Source organism: Acomys russatus, chromosome 28 (genome assembly GCF_903995435.1).
Source record: "Acomys russatus chromosome 28, mAcoRus1.1, whole genome shotgun sequence".
NCBI classification, from domain to species: domain Eukaryota; kingdom Metazoa; phylum Chordata; class Mammalia; order Rodentia; family Muridae; genus Acomys; species Acomys russatus.
Genome location: NC_067164.1, coordinates 36,261,760 through 36,280,632, shown reverse-complemented (window position 1 = coordinate 36,280,632; position 18,873 = coordinate 36,261,760). Strand labels below are relative to the sequence as shown.

The following is an 18,873-nucleotide window of genomic DNA, read 5'->3' as shown; positions in this document are numbered from 1 at the left end:
GGCCTGGAATTCAGGAAGCAGACCTGGGAACCCCACCTGGACTATTGTTTTTTTAATGGACCCTCAACAGGAGAAGGGGGCTGCCCTTCGCATGTGACTCAGGCAGGCAGGTGGGGAGGAGAGAGCAGCAGCAGGTTCAGACCAGGCTTGAGAGCATGTGGATCAGCAAACAGGCTGGACCAGCACAAAGGACAGAGACACCTAAGAACCCGTCCCATGGAACGGATACCGGAAGGTTGACTCTTTTTTTCCTTTAACCTTTTTTCCTTCTTATGTAAGCTAGTTGGGTTGTATAATAAAGTTTAATTGTTAAGAAACAGAGCCTACACTGAGGTGTCACTCCGGCCTCGCCTGCTTGAGCTGTTTCCCACTGACTTGCTTATCGTGTGTGGAGGAACCGGCTCCCACAGGAGTGGGGGACACATGCGGAGGTGAGAGGATGACTTGCTAATGTGGTTCTTTCCTTCGACCATATGAGCTCTGGGGACTGAACTCAGGTTGGCAGGCCCCCCACGGCCCGGCCCAGCGTGCGATCTTCCTGCTCTCACCGCTCAAGGGTGAGTGGTGCTGTGCAGTGAACCCAAGTTTCGGCCATGCTAGGCGAGAGCACTGCCAATGTAGGGGGTGCCTAGCCCGCTTTGCTCTTAGTGAGAGAACAATCATGGCATTTTCTTCTTAAAAGGCCTTACTATTTTCCTGTCCCTGTGCAGACCTGGACTCCTACACCTGGAATTTAAGACCGCCTGTATTTTGGCTTCAGCATGCTTCTTCAGACATGTCCTGTCACTTTCTGACACCTGTCCCCCGTTGGCTATGCTATTTGAAAACCTTGAAAGTGTATCCTAGTTTCCTGCCTCTGCCTGTTCTGTTCCTTCAGTCAGGATAAACAACCCTGGGCTCAGCTGTAACTCAGGAGCATTTGCTTGGTGTGTATGTACAAGGCCTGGCTTTGATCCATAGAGGGAGAACTGTATTTCTCCCTTTTCCAACGCTCTGCTCTTAGCAAAATCTCTCCTTATGAAAATTCTTCCTCCTGGGCCACTAAAGAGTACCCTGACATGGGGAATTAGAACTCTTTTGGGAAAACCCTGTTTACTGCAGGTTGGCCTTGAACTTACGTCCCTCTTGTCTCCATCTCCATGAGAGTAGAAGTGTGTGTCGTCTGCACACTGAGACTGAGTTCCCAGTTCTGGTCCATGCAGCCTTGGCTGTCCTAGAACTTGCTCTGTAGACCAGGCTGGCCTCTAACTCATAGAAGTCCGCCTGCCTCTGCCTCCTGAGTGCTGGGATTAAAGGCCTTGAACTCTTGACTCCCCTTGCCTCACGTCCTGGGATTGCAGGCCCGTGCCTGTGTTGAATCAATACTTTTTGTTTTCTTTCTTTCTTTCTTTCTCTAAAGATTTGTTTATCAAGACAGAGTTTTTCTGTGCAGCCCTGGCTGTCCTGGACTCACTTTGTTGACCAGGCTGGTCTCGAACTCACAGAGATCTGATTGCTTCTGCTTCCCAAATGCTGGGATTAAAGGCATGCACCACCATGCCGGGCTCGAGCTTTTAAAATAAATAAGTAAGTAAGTAAATAAATAAATAAGACTAGAAATAATCAGTGGCTCATTTCCAGGAGCTTTAAACTATCTGGACTAAGAAGCTCCTGCAGACACAGGAGAGCACCATGCTCTTACCGCTCTTCCTGAGAAGCTCCCCCTGCCGGGACTTATCCAGGTTGTCGAGAAACTGCTCGAAGACTTTCACGTAGGGTGCCAGACTGGTCTTCTTATAATCTAAATGGTAACACATGCCCATTATAACTAGCACATTGGCAGGAAGAACAGGAATACTCTAAAACAAACAGAGCTGGTTCTTTGAGAAAGTTGGTAAGACTGACAAACCCTTAGCCAACCCGATACAAAGGAAGCGGGAGGGGACGCAAAGCAAGGGGCTGGTCAGAGAACAAAAGGGCTGCAGAGTCAGACAGGGGCGTTAGGAGAGATCACACTCAGAAGAAATGGGAGGATTTCTAAACGCAGACAGACCACCTACCACAATGAAGTCCAGAAGACGTAAGGAACTTTAGACAGACCCACCACACAACGGAAGCTGGACAAAGCCACTGCTGCTCGCAGCCATCCCCCTCCCCCCAAGGTTTGTGAGACAGACACAGTTGCTCTGTGTGGCCCTGGCTGTCTTGGAACTCACTGTATAGACCAGGCTGGCCTCGAACACAGAGTCTTTCCTGCCTCTGCATCCCGAGTGCTGGGATTAAAGGTGTGCACCACCACGCCTGGCTTTTAGACTTTATTTATTTATTTATTTATTTTGTTTTTCGAGACAGGGTCTCTCTGTGTACCCTTGGCCATCCTGGACTCACTTTGTAGACCAGGCTGGCCTCGAACTCACAGCGATCCGCCTGCCTCTGCCTCCCGAGTGCTGGGATTAAAGGCGTGCACCACCACACCCGGCCTTAGACTTTATTTTTATATCACGTATATGAGTGTTTGCCTGAATGTGTCTGTGCGCAGCATGCATGCAGTGCCTATGGGAACCAGAAGAGGGCAGTAGACCCGCCCTGGGACTTGAGTTGCAACTGAGTTGGCTGCTACAGTGTGGGAGCTGGAAACCGAACCTGTTCTCTGCAAGAGCAGCACATTCTCTTGAAAGCTGACTTAAAAAAAAAAAAAAAAGAAAAGAAAGAAAGAAAGGAACCTCCCCAACCCTTTGTTTGTCACAGTGCTCAAAGTCTTAGCTCTGGCAGATAGAAAACACAGGCCTAAAAGGGATAAAATAGGAAAAGAGTCTAGGCTTGGTGGTGTGTACTTTTAATCCCAGCGCTCGGGAGGCAGAGGCAGGCGGATCTCTGTGAGTTCGAGGCGAGCCTGGTCTACACAGAGAAACCTTGTCTTGAAAAACAAAAACTAAAACTAAAACCAAAAATAAAAAATAACAAATCTGTGTTAGAGTGCGGCCTCAGCACATCAGTTCACCTCTGACTCTACGTTTGCCGTCAGGTTCAGCTTCATTTGCATTTTCCTCTTCTTTAGTGGAAACCACATCCAACTCTCGGCAGATGGCACTACAGGGAACAGAAAAAGGGGACTTTACAGTGGGCACCTGACCCCATTGACATACTAGCATATGAAACTCAAAGTCTGTGAAAAACCATCTGCCTGAGGTGTGGCTTAGCCGTAGAGCGACTGTCTTAGTGTGCAAACAGCCCTGGGTACCTACCACTCCTGGCCCTGAACGAGCCGACAGCCTAGCTAAATTTGAGGCGGAACAAGTTCCAGAGTTTTTCACACTCCTATGATAGTACAGACTGGGGAATGCAGTGACGGAGACTGACTTCAGGCACCTGCTGGGCCAGTGCTCTGCCACTCAGCCAACCCTGCCAGGGCGCATGTATTCTCAGTCGGCCTCAGACCTGCTATATAGCCAGGGACGGCCTTGAGCTCCTGTTTGTTTTACTCCCACTCCCTGAGGCCCGAGATTACAGGTGTGGACTACAATATATATCCCCACCAGTGGAGCTTCACTCCCATTCCCAGACATAGAGCCTGTCATCCCCCTGCCTCTGCATCATAGTATGTGCCCATTTCTCTATCCAGGGATCGAGTACAATCCACTGAAAATTCAGAAAAGATAGTCACAAACAAAGGATGACCAGTGACCTGGAGCATACCTGATGGTTGGAACAGTGAACGGATCAAACTGATCCACTTTCTGGAAATCAATAGGCACAGAAATGCGACCTGTAAGAACCAAAGTTATAAACGCTCGATTGTAGGTTATTGTGTCTCTGAATTATGCTTGGCTAAAATTTTACAAAGTGCTGAGGATATAGTTTAATAACCTCCTTAGCATTACATACGTGCTTGTACACGTGCACACGCACACACATTTCTCTCCCACTGCCCACATCACACACATTTTCCCCCCAAAGACTTTGCTTTTTTTTCTTTTTCTTTTTCTTTTTTTTGGTTTTTCGAGACAGGGTTTCTCTGTGTAGCCTTGGCCATCCTGGACTCACTTTGTAGACCAGGCTGGCCTCAAACTCACAGCGATCCGCCTGCCTCTGCCTCCCGAGTGCTGGGATTAAAGGCGTGTGCCACCACGCCCGGCTCTTCTTTTCTTTCTTTTCTTTTTCTTTTTTTTTTTTTGAGACAGGTTTTCTCTGTGTAGCCTTGGTTCTCCTGGACTTTGTAGACCAGGCTGGCCTCGAACTCACAGAGATCCACCTGACTCTGCCTCCCAAGTGGTGGGATTACAAGCATGTGCCATCATGCCCGGTCTCCAAAGATTTTGCTATTATAAGAGCTTTTAAACTTAGTTTTTGGAGACAGAGTCTCACTCTACAGCCCTAGCTGTCCTTGAAGTCACTGCTATGCAGAGAAAGCTGGCTTTGAACTTGCAACAACCTTCTTGTCTCTGCCTGAGTACTGGGATGGATTATATACATGAGCGACCACACTAAGGTTGTTTTGAACTGAGGTCTCACTACGCAGCTCAGGTTGGTCTTGAACTTTTGAAAGCTCTAAGTACTGAGACAGTAGGGTCTTCTGGAAGAACAGTACATGGTCTTTACCACTGAGCAGTCTCTAGCTCCTGTGTGTGTGTGTAATTTTTAAAGGTTTTTTTTTTTTTTAAGATTTATTATGTATACAGTGTTCTGTTTGCATGTACACCTGTACATCAGAGGAAGGCACCAGATCACATTATAGATGGTTGCGGGCCACCATATGGTTGCTGGGAACTGAACTCAGAACCTTTGGAAGAGCAGCCAGTGCTCTTAACCTCTGAGCCATCTCTCCAGCCCCAAAAGGTTCTTTTTTAAACATTTATTTAATGTGTGTGTGTAAATCAGAGGACAACTTATAAGAGTTGGTTTTCTCCTTTAACCATGTGGGTCTAGAAAACTGAGTTTAGGTCAGCAAGCTTGGTGGCAAAGGCCTTTTACCTGCTGTCACCTCACCAGTCCCACATTGGGCATCTTTACAAGGCATTTTGGAAATATACCATTGTTGGAGTTATGTTCTTGAGGACTGTGTACAACTCTTCTTCATTCAAATGTTGAGTTCTCTACCCCACTATCTGGTTTCAATGGGGACATTGCACTGTGATGTTTATTCTAAGTATCTCCTGTCTCAAGTTTGTGTAAACATGTCACCATTAGTTCTCTGTGTTGTCAACAAAAACAAACTAGCCGATGCTGAGGAATACAGAGACGAGGGTAGGACATCTTGATGGAGTGAGGGGTAGGGAAAGAGAAGGAAGGAGAGGATGGAGCCATGAGAAGACTGGGAGACAATAAGAGAAATGAACCAGGCCTAGCAGATGATTCTTGTTGTTTGGTTTTTCGAGACAGGGTCTCTCTGTGCAGCCTTGGCTGTCCTGGACTCACTTTGTAGACCAGGCTGGCCTTGGACTCACTTTGTAGACCAGGCTGGCCTTGAACTCACAGCAATCCGCCTGCCTCTGCGTTCTGAGTGCTGGGGTTAAAGGCATGCGCCACCACGGCCGGCTTTAGGAGATGATTTATTTATTTATTTATTATTTATATAGTCTTCTGCCTGCATGTATGCCTGCACACCAGAAGAGGGCATTAGATCTCATTATAAATAGTTGTGAGCCACCATGTGGTTGCTGGAAATTGAACTCAGGACCTGTGGAAGAGCAGCCAGTGCTCTTAACCTCTGAGCCATCTCTCCAGCCCTAGGAGACGATTTAAAAGTAAGTAAACCGGGCATGGTGGCGCACACCTTTAATCCCAGCACTCGGGAGGCAGAGGCAGGCGGATCGCTGTGAGTTCAAGGCCAGCCTGGCCTACAAAGTGAGTCCAGGACAGCCAAGGCTACACAGAGAGACCCTGTCTCGAAAAACCAAAAAAAAAAAAAAAAAAAAAAAAAAGTAAGTAAAATGTAGGAAATCTGAATGAGAAGAAACTATACTAGCACAGAGGTTTATGATGGAGTAATTATTGCAGCATTGTTCTATAGGCTAATTAAATAGATGCTGATCTGTCTGTGGGTATAAAGCTGGTTAAGAAGTAATCTGCTGATTTCACTAAAATAACAATTCAAGATTAAATATTAATAATCATTCAACATACCACCATGTGTCCATAATGATATTTTGGTCAATGGGCTACACAGACAATGGTGATATTATAAGATATTTTCCAGCACAAGCAGCTTAGTTTGTATAAAAATATACTCTGATAGCCAGGCTCAGTGGTGCACACCTTTAACCCCAGCACTTGGGAGGCAGAGGCAGGTCAATCTCTGTGAGTTTGAGGCCAGCCTGGCTAACAAAGTGAGTCTAGGACAGCCAAGGCTACACAGAGAAACCCTGCCTCAAAAACAAACAACAACAACAACAACACACACATACACACACACACTCTGATGTTTGCTCAATAATAAAGTAAATGATATTCCTTTAAATGTATCTATGTTCCTAAGGGACATGGTATAAATCTATCTGGGACAATACGTAACGATTCACATCTGGGAGCTGAGCATACAGTGATTTCTCTTGAAATGGGATGCCCTATGGAGCCCTGGCTGGCCTGGAACTTCCTATGTAGCCAAGCATGACTGCGCCTCCTTCGCCCACCTCCCAGACTTCTTGCTCTCTTGCTTCTACCTTCCGAGTGCTGGAATTGCAGAGAGATACTAGGCTTCAGTTTGTTTTTTCATAATAGTTTTTTCCTTTTCCTTTTTTTGAGGGGTGAGGGGGTGAGATAAGGTTCTCATATAGCCTAGGCTGGCCTCAAACTCCACGTTGCTGATGACTTTTATCTTCTGATCCTCCTGTGTCCACCTCCTAATTAGCAGGATTATAGGCCTGTGCCATCACACAGTTTATGGTGCTGGGGATAAAAGCCAGGGCTGTGCGTGCCAGGCAAGCACTCTACAAAGCCAGAGCTAGCCAGTGAGACCCCATGCGGAAACAAATGCTTCCCTTTCTTTGGTCCCCTCACCGTCTCTGCACTGTACCTGTTTTAGGGTGGACACTGAAAGGGCTCTTCAGTAAATGATTCATGCCCTTGCTCACGTTGATGTCCAGGCGTGGAAAGCAGTACTGGAGCACAATCTCCCACTCCAGCCAGGGGCCACACTTCTCGTTCTTTGTGTTCTATAAGCAGATGTAAGGCCACCATGAGGATCAGAAGGAACCGTTGGGCACCTCTCCAAAGATGGTTAAAAAGAAAGGTCAGGACCAAGTAAAACCAGTCGTGACTCAATTAGGGGTAGGGGTTGTACTGTGACACTCATAAAAGCAGGTCCCAGTGGCGCTTACCTGAGATGTGCTGACCACTTTCTTCAAGTGCTCCCAGCGCTGAGACGAACTGTGGAACTTCTGAAAGCCTCTCTGAAGCTCATCGTGAAGAGGTGATGCATCATTAAGGAGCATATTCATTTGGGGGTAACTCAACAAATAAGTCTGTAGCTGGGCATGGTGGCGCACGCCTTTAATCCCAGCACTTGGGAGGCAGAGGCAGGCGGATTGCTGTGAGTTCGAGGCCAGCCTGGTCTACAAAGTGAGTTCAGAACAGCCAAGGCTATACAGAGAAACCCTGTCTTGAAAAACCAAAAAAACCAAATAAGTCTGTAGAATGTATTATTACAAGGATGGTGATGCTCCACACATTCAGAAGCTATTAATGATCCCTAAAACATAACAGTAGGCACTGTAGCATTGTAAGGCTGGAGAGATGGCTCAGTGGCTAAGAGCACTGGCTGCTCCTCCAGAAGTGCTGAGTTCAAGTCCCAGCAACCATATGGTGGCTCACAACCATCTAAAGTGAGATCTGATGTCCTCTTCTGACGGGCAGGTATGCATGTGGATATAGCACTCAAATACATAAAATAAATCAATAAATCTTCAAAAAAATTCCCTTGTAAAACTGTAGCAGTGGTATGAAAAGAAAGAAAGAATACTGAAATGATTGTAAGCTACTACAACATAAGAAAGTCTTCCTGGTCTTGTACATATCCAGACAAAAATGGCTCCTCATTCTTTATCCATTAATTCTAGGAACAACTGGTAAAATGCGAAAACTATTTTACAAAATGGCCCCTTTTATTGTATTTTTTATTTTTAAAGATTTATTTATTTATTTTATGTATGAGTGCTCTATTTGCATGTGCACTTACATGCCAGCAGAGGGCATAGATGGCCTGAGCCATGATGTGGTTGCCAGGAATTGAACTTAGGTCCTTTGAAAGAAACAATGCTCCTAACCTCTGAGCCATCTCTCCAGCCTCCCATTCTTACTGTAGCCCAGTGATACCAAAATGCAGAAGTACAGGAGGTAACTGTGTAAAACAAAAGGTTAAATATCTAGGACATATGAGACCATACAAGCAGCACACGTCTATGATGTCAGAGACCACCTGTGATGTCAGAGACCATACAAGCAGCACACACCTGTGATGTCACAGACAGACACGACTGGCTCACAAAGTAAGCACAACAAAGGATATTCTCAGGAACAAGGGCTAAAATCTTATCCCAGTTTTCTTTATTTTCAAGAATATCTTGGCCAACTAGAGCATATTCTTCAAAGTATTTTTTAATTATGTTTATAGATCTTCTGTAGGAATAAAAGTAAGGACAAAGTCCCAACAGCATTAACAACACAGGACACACGGGCAATCTTACTGGAGGACACTGCTTATATTTCCTGTACTTTTTGAACCAGATAAACAGAATGAGACCCTTTTGTCAGTTAATTGTGTTAAGACTAGACACTGAAAAAGGGAAGAGCCCAGCGTGTACCTGCCACAGGGTAGGTAGGTATTTGGGAAATGTTTGCTTCTTTAAAGCATTTTTATTTTATTTTGAGACAGGGTCTCACTGTGTAACTCTGGCTACCCTGGAACCGTCTATGTACACCAGGCTTGCCTCAGCCTCCCCGGTGCTGGGATTAAATAAAGGCAGAGGTGGAGGATCTCTACAGAGAGCCTGTCATGAAACAAAACAAAATACGGCAACAGCTGGGCGGTGGTGGCACACATATAGTTTGAGGCCAGCCTGGTCTACAGAGGGAGGGAGTTCCAGGAAAGTCAAGGCTACACAGAGAAACCCTGTCTTGAAAAACCAAAAAATTATTAAAAATTAAAAAAAAAGAAAGGAAATATTGTCATGTTTCTCATTAAGTCCGAAAGATCATGGAAAACGATAGTAGAACACACTGGAATAGGACAATGTAAAATAGGAGGCTGTTAACCACAACTGTTACTAAAAACATTATTCAGTGGTGAAAACTAACATTAGGACCCTTCTAGAAGCACACATAGCAAACCAGAGGCCCTGGGGGGTGGGGTGGGGTTTCGAACAGACCTGACAAAAGGGTGAAGCTTCTCACTTAGGTGAACTTTCTTTTTAACATCTTGACCACCCTGAAAAAGAAACCACACACACACCAAAAAAAAAAAAAAAAAAAAAAAAAACCAAACAAAAAACTTTATGTATATTATAAAGCATAAATTATCTTAAAACTTTTTTTTGTTTTGTTTTTTTCGAGACAGGGTTTCTCTGTGTAGCGTTGGCTATCCTGAACTCACTTTGTAGCCCAGGCTGGCCTTGAACTCACAGCGATCCACCTGCCTCTGCCTCCAGAGTGCTAGGATTAAAGGCGTGCGCCACCACGCCCAGCTTCTTAAAACATTTTTAATGTTATTATCCCACTTAAAGCTATATAAAACCAGAGATAGTGGCTAAATTGTGAAGTACAGAAACTTGGGTGCTATTTTGCTATCTAAAAAAATGTATTTTATTTTTTTGTATATGTGTGTGCCCAAGTACATGTATGTGCACCGCAAGAGTATAGCCGAAAAGGCCCTAAGGCAGTCAGACTGGCAGGAACTGGACCTCTGCAACAGAAGTGAGTGCTCTTAAACACCGAGCCCATCTCTCCAGCACAGAAAAAAGTACCTCCAACTTTCTTTGAGAAAATGAACTAGAAGAGCAAATTAATGTTCTCTTTGCTACAAAGGAGGGCACTTAGCAACAAGATGCTTAGCATTTTGTTACTGTTGCTGGAGACAGGGTCTCATATCACAGCCCAGGCTAGGCTCACAGCCATCTTCCTGTTTCAGTGCCCCAAGGGCTGGGACTGTGGGCATGAGACACCTTACACGATGGATCTTAGTTACCCCCTCCCCCCCCCCACTGAAACCCCTCTTCCCATCAGCCCCTTGTCCTCCCCCCGCCCCCCACTGAAACCCCTCTTCCCATCAGTCCCTTGTCCGACTTTCAGGTGTTTCTTTTTTTGACATAGGGTCTCTCTGTGTAGCCTTGCCTATCCTGGAACTCACTCTGTAGACCAGGCTGGCCCTGAACTCAGAGATCTGCCTGCCTCTGCCTCTGCCAAGATTACAGGTGTGTGCTGCCGCACCTGACAACTTTCAGGTCTTTGTGAGTTTAGCCACTGATGAAAATGACAGGCCCCGCCCCAAGTAGCTCTACAGGAAGGGATGGGGCCCCAGGGGAGTCCTTTCTCCATCCATGAGAAATGAAATTTTAAAAAAAGATTGATTTATTATTTATACAGCATTCTGCCTGCATGAAGAGGGCACCAGATGTCATTATGGATGGCTGTGAGCCACCACAGATGCCTGAGTTCTCTCTCTCTCTCTCTCTCTCTCTCTCTCTCTCTCTCTCTCTCTCTCTCTGTGTGTGTGTGCGTATCTTTTAAAAAGTAGCTACTATGACTGTAAGCGATCATTTCTAAGATCACTTACTCTAAGATATGAATTCTATAAAAGATAATTTTCTGTGTTTCTAAAAGTTCCAGGCTGGGTAATACCTACTAGAAAAAGACATGAAAACTGTTATTTAAGAGAAGCTCACCTTCACAAGACTCAAGTACTCTACTATCCCAGAGCGTACGGCAGAGGACAGTTTTCGGACAGACTCATCACAGACCCAGCAATGGACACCTCTCCTTCCGGAATACACCCAGAGGCAGTGCTTAAATCCAAAGTCCTCTGAGGAGGCCAGAAATCATAAGTTGGTTTTTGTTGGTTTGGTTTTTCGAGACAGGGTTTCTCTGTATAGCTCTGGCTGTCCTGGAACTTCTCTGTAGACCAGGCTGGCCTCGAACTCATAGATCCACTTGCTTCTGCCTCTCAAGTACTGGGATTAATGGTGTACGCTACCACTGCCCGGCCAGAAATAATAAGCTTTTTTTTTTTTTTTTTTTAAAAACATGTGCTTCAGAATTTGTTCATTTTATTTTATTTATTATGTATACAATATTCTGCCTGCATGTACACCTGCAGGCCAGATGAGGGCATCAGGTCACATTATAGGTGGTTGTGAGCCATCATGTGGTTGCTGGGAATTGAACTCAGAACCTCTAAAAGAGCAGTCACTTCTCTTAACCTCCGAGCCATCTCTCCAGCCCAGAAATAATAAGTTTTAAGATAATTCTACAATCTAGTTTTTGCTTACCCAGAGCTCATGTTTCCCACAAGCACTCTCATTGTCCACTCCCAGGTTCGTGGAGGGTATCTTTTGAGACAGGGTCTTATGTTAACCCAGGATGGTTTTGGGTTGTTTTTGTTACTGTTTTTCAAGACAGGGTTTCTCTGTGGAGCCCTGGTTGTCTATAGACGAGGCCCTACAGAGCTCTGTCTAGCTGCCTGCCTCTGCCTCCTCTGCTGGGTGTGCATCACCGCCACCCGGCTGTGTGTGTTTCTGGGTATGAGCACGTGTGATGGCGCCTGCAGAGGCCAGAGGGCGCTACGGGATCCCTTAGAGCTAGCACCAGAGGCAGCTGTGAGCCAACCTACACAGCTGCTGGGAACCAGTCCAGGGGCGGGGTCAGGGTAGGAGGAACAGGAAGTTCAAGGTCATCCTTAGCAACACAGCAAGTTCAAAGCCAGCCTGGGTTATGACTGTTCTTTTTATTTCCTCACTTCTCCTAGTAGCTAGCACAGAGTTGATTCACCGCGGACTGTATTGGGGGAGTATACATTGGTTTGTTCAACAGCTGTACTAATGTTTTCTTTTATTTTTGTTTTTTCGAGACAAGGTTTCTCTGTGTAGCCTTGGCTGTCCTGGACTCCCTTTGTAGACCAGGCTGGCCTTGGACTCACAGCGATCCACCTGCCTCTGCCTCCCGAGTGCTGGGATTAAAGGCATGCGCCACCATGCCCAGCCCCTAATGTTTTCAATACAGTTTTTTCTCTTTTCTTTTCCCTCTTATGTTTCAGGGGAAAATACTAGAGACGTGTGAGATCTGATAGTGAAAGACAGAGGCTGAGGGAAAGCACACTTTCTGATACATACCCTTCAGTGCTCGGTCTATGATGCGCATGGCCATCGTCATGAGGGTCCAGCACTTGGGACATATGTCTGCAGAACTGAGCACAGCCATCGTTACTCACTGTCGGTGACAGTCACCTACCCCAGCAGGCCAGCACTTACCTGCAGCATCTCCTTACGTCGTCGTAGTCTGTCATGTCAATGTCAAAGACGAGCTCCTTCTCCTGGGCCTGGAAAGCCCCCAGCTTCACGGTGTTGTGCTGACTGGGCTACGGACACAAAACACATCAAGTTTCTGTCAGAGCTGCCCATGCCTACTCACATGGGGAAAGAAACCAGTCAAAGACGCTGCAGAATACCATCTCTATGACACTTTGAGCACTCTGGATCTCACACACTCTGAACCGATGACAGTTTTTCTTTTTTTCTTTTTTTTTTTTTAGTTTGTTTTGTTTTGTTTCGTTTTTTTAGTTTTTATTTTTTTATCTACTTAGAAGAAGGCGTAGGGCTGGAGAGATGGCTCAAAGGTTAAGAACAGTGGCTCCTCTTTCGAAGGCCCCAAGTTCAATTCCCAGGAACCACATGGTGGCTCACAACCATCTATAATGAGATCTGGTGCCCTCTTCTGGCCTGCAGGTGGGAAAGCAGGTGAAGCACTGTAAGCATAATAAATAAATAAATAAATAAACAAACAAAAAAGATTTAAAAGAAGGTGTAATGAATTCACTTGATAGAAATAATAAAGGTATTTTAGGTTTCTAATAAGGAAACATCTGTACAAATCATGCCCTGTTGCAGGGTGTCTTAAAAATCTGTCCTTGCTACTGTAGATACAAACAATAAGCATATACTTATTTTAGATCCCTTCAACAGATTAAAAATTATCTCAAGTGAGTCTTTGTTGTTCTTTTGAGACAGGGTCTCATGTAGCCCACATCACCCTTGATTGCCAACTCCCCCCAGTGACCCTCCTGCCTCTACCCCATACATCTGAGGTGCACATGATCAACTCTTATGTGGATGCTGGAGGTGTGAACTCAGGTCCAGAGTAAGTGCTGGAGCTATTGGTTCCGCCAGAGACCCAGCCCCTCTCCTCACAGCTGTTGTGAGATTAGGTTCCTTTCAGAAGAATCTGACAAGACACGCTGAGCACTGTTCCAGGCTCTGAGACAGACCAGTGACTGAACAAAGGTCTCTGCTAGTGGAGATTTTATTCTGACAAAATCTAGAGAGTCCCTAAGAAAATGGTCAGCCGAAGCACTTCTCGGTAAAAACATCATGGCCATGTGCTTGACACACCTCTATCCTGTGGGGTGAGGGGGGTGGGGTGGGTTAAGACTGCAAAAGAAGCCAGGCATGGTGGAGCCCACCTTTAATCCCAGCAGAAGCAGGTGGATCTCTGTAAGTTCAAGGCCAGCCTGATCTACAAAGCAAGTCTTGGACAGCCAGGACTACAAGAGAAACCCTGTCTGGAAAAACAAAACAAAAACAAAAACAAACAAAGACTGCAAAAGAAAAGAGTTTAATAACCTAGCATTGAGATCCCCAGAAATAACATATTTCAAAGGAAAAGGGTAGGATATTTAGAAAAAATATATCTCCACCCACTTTTGAAGACTTTGGGTTCTGAAAGAGTCCCTCAGTGTCTATCAGAGCAGACAAGGAAGGGTATATACTGTTCAGCTTTAGAAGCAGGGAGAGAAGAGATTGACAGAAAATCTTAAGAGTTTCCAGGTCTCAGGCATTAGGAAAAAAATTAGAGCGGTGCTAGTCTCCCATGCCCCGGGGCAACAAATGCAGGGGCTCACACAACTCTTTGCTCTTTGACTGTCTGAGGTCTAGCTCCTTTTCTGAGAAACTTAACAAAAATGTCTCTACTTATTGTTTAGTGTTTGTGTGCAGGTGCATATGTGTGTGTGTGCAGGTGCATGTGTGTGTATGCAGGTGCATATGTGTGTGTGTGCACAGGTACACATATGTGTGTGTGTGAAGGTGCATGTGTCTGTCTGTCCATGCCTGTGTCTGTGTGTGTATGCCGAAGGTGGAGGTTTGGTGTTTTCTTCAGCCACTTGCCATCTTACTGAGACAGGGTCTCTCCCTGACCCTGGAGCTCCTGACTCAGCTAGGCTGCCTGGCCAGCCAACTCCAGGGATCTTTTTGTCCCTGCCTGAAGTATTTTTTACAGGGATACTAGGGACCCCCAACTCAAGCCTTCAAGTTCCTTACCAACTGAATTATCTCTCCTGCCTTACTGTTTTTTATTTGTTTGTTTGTTTTTTTGAGACAGGGGCCTTACTGTTTTTGAATATAAATTTATTTTATAACCAAATCAAAGTTGTCAGCCCCCTCCCGCCCCCACCCCCACCACACACACAGGGTTTCTCTTGCAGCCCTGGCTGTCCTGGAACTTACTCTGTAGTCAAGGCTAGCCTCAAGAGATCCACCTGCCTCTGCGATTAATGGAATGTGCCACCACCCCAGCAAGAATCTTTTTCTTTTTAAGACATGGCCTCACGTATTTCAGACTGGCCTCTCCTCCTTTATGCTGTGACTTTCAGTCAGTAGAGTGTTACAATAAGACTAAAATTTACTTGTAAAAAACACCGTGTTTCAGCTGAGCAGTGGTGGCTCACGCCTTTAATCCCAGCACTTGGGAGACAGAGGCAGGTGGATTGCTGTGAGTTCGAGGCCAGCCTGGTCTACAAAGTAAGTCCAGGACAGCCAAGGTTACAGAGAAACCCTGTCTCAAAAAAACCAAAAGCACAAAACAAAATAAAACAACAACAAAAAACTGTTTCATCAACTATAATAAACTCTAAAACATTACCTTCAAAACATGGGGGCCCCAACCCACTCTGGATCATTACAGAAAATACAGACAAGATTCCTTACTCTGGGCCTGGAGAGATGGCTCGGCAGTTAAGAGCACTGTCTGCTCTTCCAAAGGACCCAGGTTCAATTCCCAGCACCCACATAGCAGCTCACAACTGTGTTCCAAGTTCCAAGGGATCTGATATCCTCGTACCAATGTACCAAATAAAATTAAATACATTTAAAAAAAAAAAAAAAGATCCCTTACTCTGTGAGAATAGACGGCGCCTATATCAATCTTATATGGATTCATTTTCTGCATCTCCTTCTCCAGATCACTCTGGCTGTTGAAGGACTGGTAGCGAACGTAAATATCATCTTTCAGGGTGAATGAAAATTCACGGTGTTGAAAGTAATTCTTTGTCACTGCAAAGGAATTTTAAGTTCAGTTTTGGGCATTATATAACCTTAACTAACAGGAAGACACATATACTTTGAAAACGACAGGGCCTTACTGTGTAGCCTAGGCTGCCCTAGAATTTACCAGGTAGTTCAGGCTGGCCTTGAACTCATGAAAATTCAACTGCCTCAGCCTCCCCCCCCCCCAAATGTAAGGATTACATACATGAGTCACTAGACTCTCTAGAATGTTTTTAATGAGTGTCCTTGTGCCCAACGCTGTTCTAAACGGGCTGTGCTATTCCACATGCGCTAGCGAACCGTGCCTGTCGTCCGTGAAAAGGGTGCCTTTCTTCCACGCACGGAGGTGTGACCTGCAGCCAGGTCCCAGGAAGAAGAGAGGCACCTTCTCCACCGATGAGGCAGTATGGTCCTTTGGTCCGTCTGTCTTTGCATCTTAGAAGTGGCGGGGGAGGGATGGAGATAATACAGGAAGGCACTCCACATCAGGACCATTATAGCCACTCAAGGACACCCCGACCAGAATATGCTCACACACCGCTCCGGCCGCACAACCATCCCGTTCCCAGCCTCCATCACCTCCGCCATAGTTGAGCCAGCGATAGTACTGGGCGTAGGGAAAGAGCCTTCGGTAATAAAGCTTGAGTAGCTCTGGCAGTTCCGTGGGATCAAACGACTCCATGAAGCAAGGAACTAGATCCGGACAAGACTGACAGAAAAATTGGCGGGAACAGCACAGGACGCCGCCGGATACACACTGAAGGCGCGCCGCCGCAGGGACCGCTGGGAATTGTAGTTCCAGCAAGCCTCCGACAGCTCTTTCTGAAGGCATCTTAGTCCGTCTAGCAACAGGGCTTCCCCACCTCCCCACCCACCCCCACCCCACCTCACCCCCGCCGAAAAGGAGAGACCGTTAGCATATTGACTTAGATTAGTAAGGATAGGATTTTTTAAAGGTCCTGTGCAAAACACTAATGTTTTTAGAAATAATATCAATGTCTCTTAAAGAGATTTTGGAAAGTTGTCATAGAATTACTAGATTCGAAATGAAGACCAAATGAGAAACACCAAAGGCTATTTAGTCCGAGCTTTCTATGGCAAGTAAGTCAGCCACCATCATACACTTTTGGTAGAAACACAAAAATCCAGAGGAGTGCGGGAGCTTCATAGAAAATAAAATAAATAATAAAAATAATCCCAGCACTCTGGGAGGCAGAGGCAGGTGGATCACTGTGAATTCGAGGCCAGCCTGGTCTACAAAGCGAGTCCAGGACAGCCAAAGCTACATAGAGAAACCTTGTCTAAATAAACAAACAAATAAATAAATAAATAGCGGTGTCTGTTCTTCAAAGGTCCTGAATTCAATTCCCAGAAACCACATGGTAGCTCACAACCACCTATAATGAGATCTGGTGCCCTCTTCTGGCCTGCAGGTGTACATGCACGTAGAGCACTCATACATATAAAGACACCACACCTGGCTATTTTAAAATTTTTAATTTTTTTAAAATTAAAAATAAATACAAAGGCGGGAGAAGGCTTAAAGGAAAAGAGATGGCATCTGACTGGAAGCTGCTGGTTCAGGAGAGATTGTAGTAAGAGGGCTCCATGTAACTAGAAGCAGGAAGACACATTTTATTTTCTCTTGTTGCACCAAAATTGGACTTAGGAACAAAATTAAAGAAGTTGTTGGCACTTAGGGAATTGCTGTTTTGAACCCATTGTTATTTGGACCAGACCATCACTGGAGAGAACAGTTTGGTTCCTGCAAGTTTGACAGCGGGTTTATTTCTTGCACTATTTGTAAAGTTAAACCTAAGAACTTAGTTTTCAGCCTAGTGGTGGTGGCACCCGCCTTTAATCTCAGCACTCAAGAGGCAGAGGCAGGTGGATTTCTGAGAGCTGGAGGCCAGCCTGGTCTACAGAGCAAGTTCTGAGACCCTGTCTAGAAAAAACAAAACAAAACAAAACAAAAGAACTTAATTTTCTGAGCAATGGTTGCAGACATTGGTCAGAGTTCTTTTTTTTTTTTTTTGCTTGTTTGTTTGTTTGTTTAATTTTGCACTGACACTACTGTGTTTTGTTTGATTTATTTATATATTCATTCATTTATTTATTTATTTTTGGTGTTTTGAGACAGGGTTTCTCTGTGTAGCCTTGGCTGTCTTGGACTCATTGTAGATCAGGCTGGCCTCAAACTCACAGTGATCCACCTGCCTCTGCCTCCTGAGTGCTGGGATTACAGGCGTGTACCACTGCACCTGGTTCTTCTGTTTTATTTTAACTATATATTTTTAAAAGGTAGGGTCTTGGGGCTGGAGAGATGGCTCAGAGGTCTAGGGCACTGACTGCTCTTCCAGAGGTCCTGAGTTCAATTCCCAGCAACCACATGGTGGCTCACAACCAGCTATAATGTGATCTGATGCCCTCTTCTGGCCTGCAGGTGTACGTGCAGATAGAACACTGTATACATAATAATAAATTAATTAATTAAAAAAAAAAGACAGGGTCTTGCTTTGTTGCCCAGGTTGGTCTCAAATTGGGGGTTCTCCTGCCTCTGTGTTTCAGGTGCAGAGATCATTCATTACCGTATGCCACCAGGCTGGTTATTATTTTGACTTTTAATTAATATACAACATTGTGCATGCTTCTGGGCCATAGTGTGCTTTTAAAATCATTTCTTAGGATTTATTTATTTACTTTATGTCTGTGTATCACATGCATGCAGTGCCCACAGAAGTTATAAGAGGATTATCAGAAACTGAAGTAATAGACGGCTGTGAGCCACCCTGTGGGTGGTAGGACTCAAACTGGGGTCCTGGAAGAGCAGCCAGTGCTTTTAGGTGCTGAGCTATTTCTCCCCCACAATTTTTATTAGAATATCTTTTGTTTATTCTTTGTCAATGTCATACATGTAAATGACATAGCTTTTTTTTTAGAGTTTTATTTTTATTTTATTATATATACAGTATTCTGCCCACATGTGTGCCTGCACACCAGAGAGAGGGCACCAGATCTCATTGTAGACGGTTGTGAGCCACCATGTGGTTGCTGGGAATTGAACTCAGGACCTCTGGAAGAGCAGTTGGTGCTCTTAACCTCTGAGCCATCTCTCCAGCTCCCAATGACATAGCTTTTAAAAAACGTATTTACTTATGTGTTTGTGGGTGTTTTGCCTGCGTGTGTGTGTGTGTGTGTGTGTGCATCATTGCAAGTGGTGCCTATGGATACCAGAGGAGGGCATCAGATCCCCTGTGATTATATCTTAGTTGGCTTACAACGTAGTAGGCTTCTGTAAGGGTACTTTGTACATTCTTAGCTTGGCTAGTCCAGCCCTCACCCAGCTCCTCTCCTGTTTTACCCCTATTTA

At 45.2% G+C, this 18,873-nt stretch overlaps 1 protein-coding gene across 1 annotated transcript; it reads right to left on the bottom strand.

Moving 5' to 3' along the window:
* Positions 1–1,625: 1,625 nt before the first annotated feature.
* Prim1 (DNA primase subunit 1) lies at positions 1,626–16,251 on the bottom strand. The gene is made up of 12 exons (XM_051170535.1): positions 16,083–16,251; positions 15,352–15,509; positions 12,435–12,541; positions 12,297–12,370; positions 10,854–10,990; positions 9,342–9,400; positions 8,483–8,592; positions 7,296–7,387; positions 6,992–7,130; positions 3,676–3,745; positions 2,981–3,069; positions 1,626–1,780 (listed from the first exon to the last, which is right to left on the bottom strand). The coding sequence occupies exons 1-12, from the start codon at positions 16,183–16,185 to the stop codon at positions 1,626–1,628; spliced, it is 1,293 nt and encodes a 430-aa protein (XP_051026492.1). The 5' UTR covers positions 16,186–16,251.
* Positions 16,252–18,873: the final 2,622 nt, after the last annotated feature.

What these genes read in the sequence shown, in the direction of transcription:
- Prim1 (XM_051170535.1), bottom strand. Translation starts at nt 16,185, where the DNA reads ATGGAGTCGTTTGATCCCACGGAACTGCCAGAGCTACTCAAGCTTTAT. An exon ending in GACGTAAGGAGATGCTGCAG is followed by an intron (nt 12,371 to 12,434) that starts GTAAGTGCTGGC and finishes GGCTGTGCTCAG; the next exon opens with TTCTGCAGACATATGTCCCA. An exon ending in CAGTGTCCACCCTAAAACAG is followed by an intron (nt 3,746 to 6,991) that starts GTACAGTGCAGA and finishes TGGTTCTTACAG; the next exon opens with GTCGCATTTCTGTGCCTATT.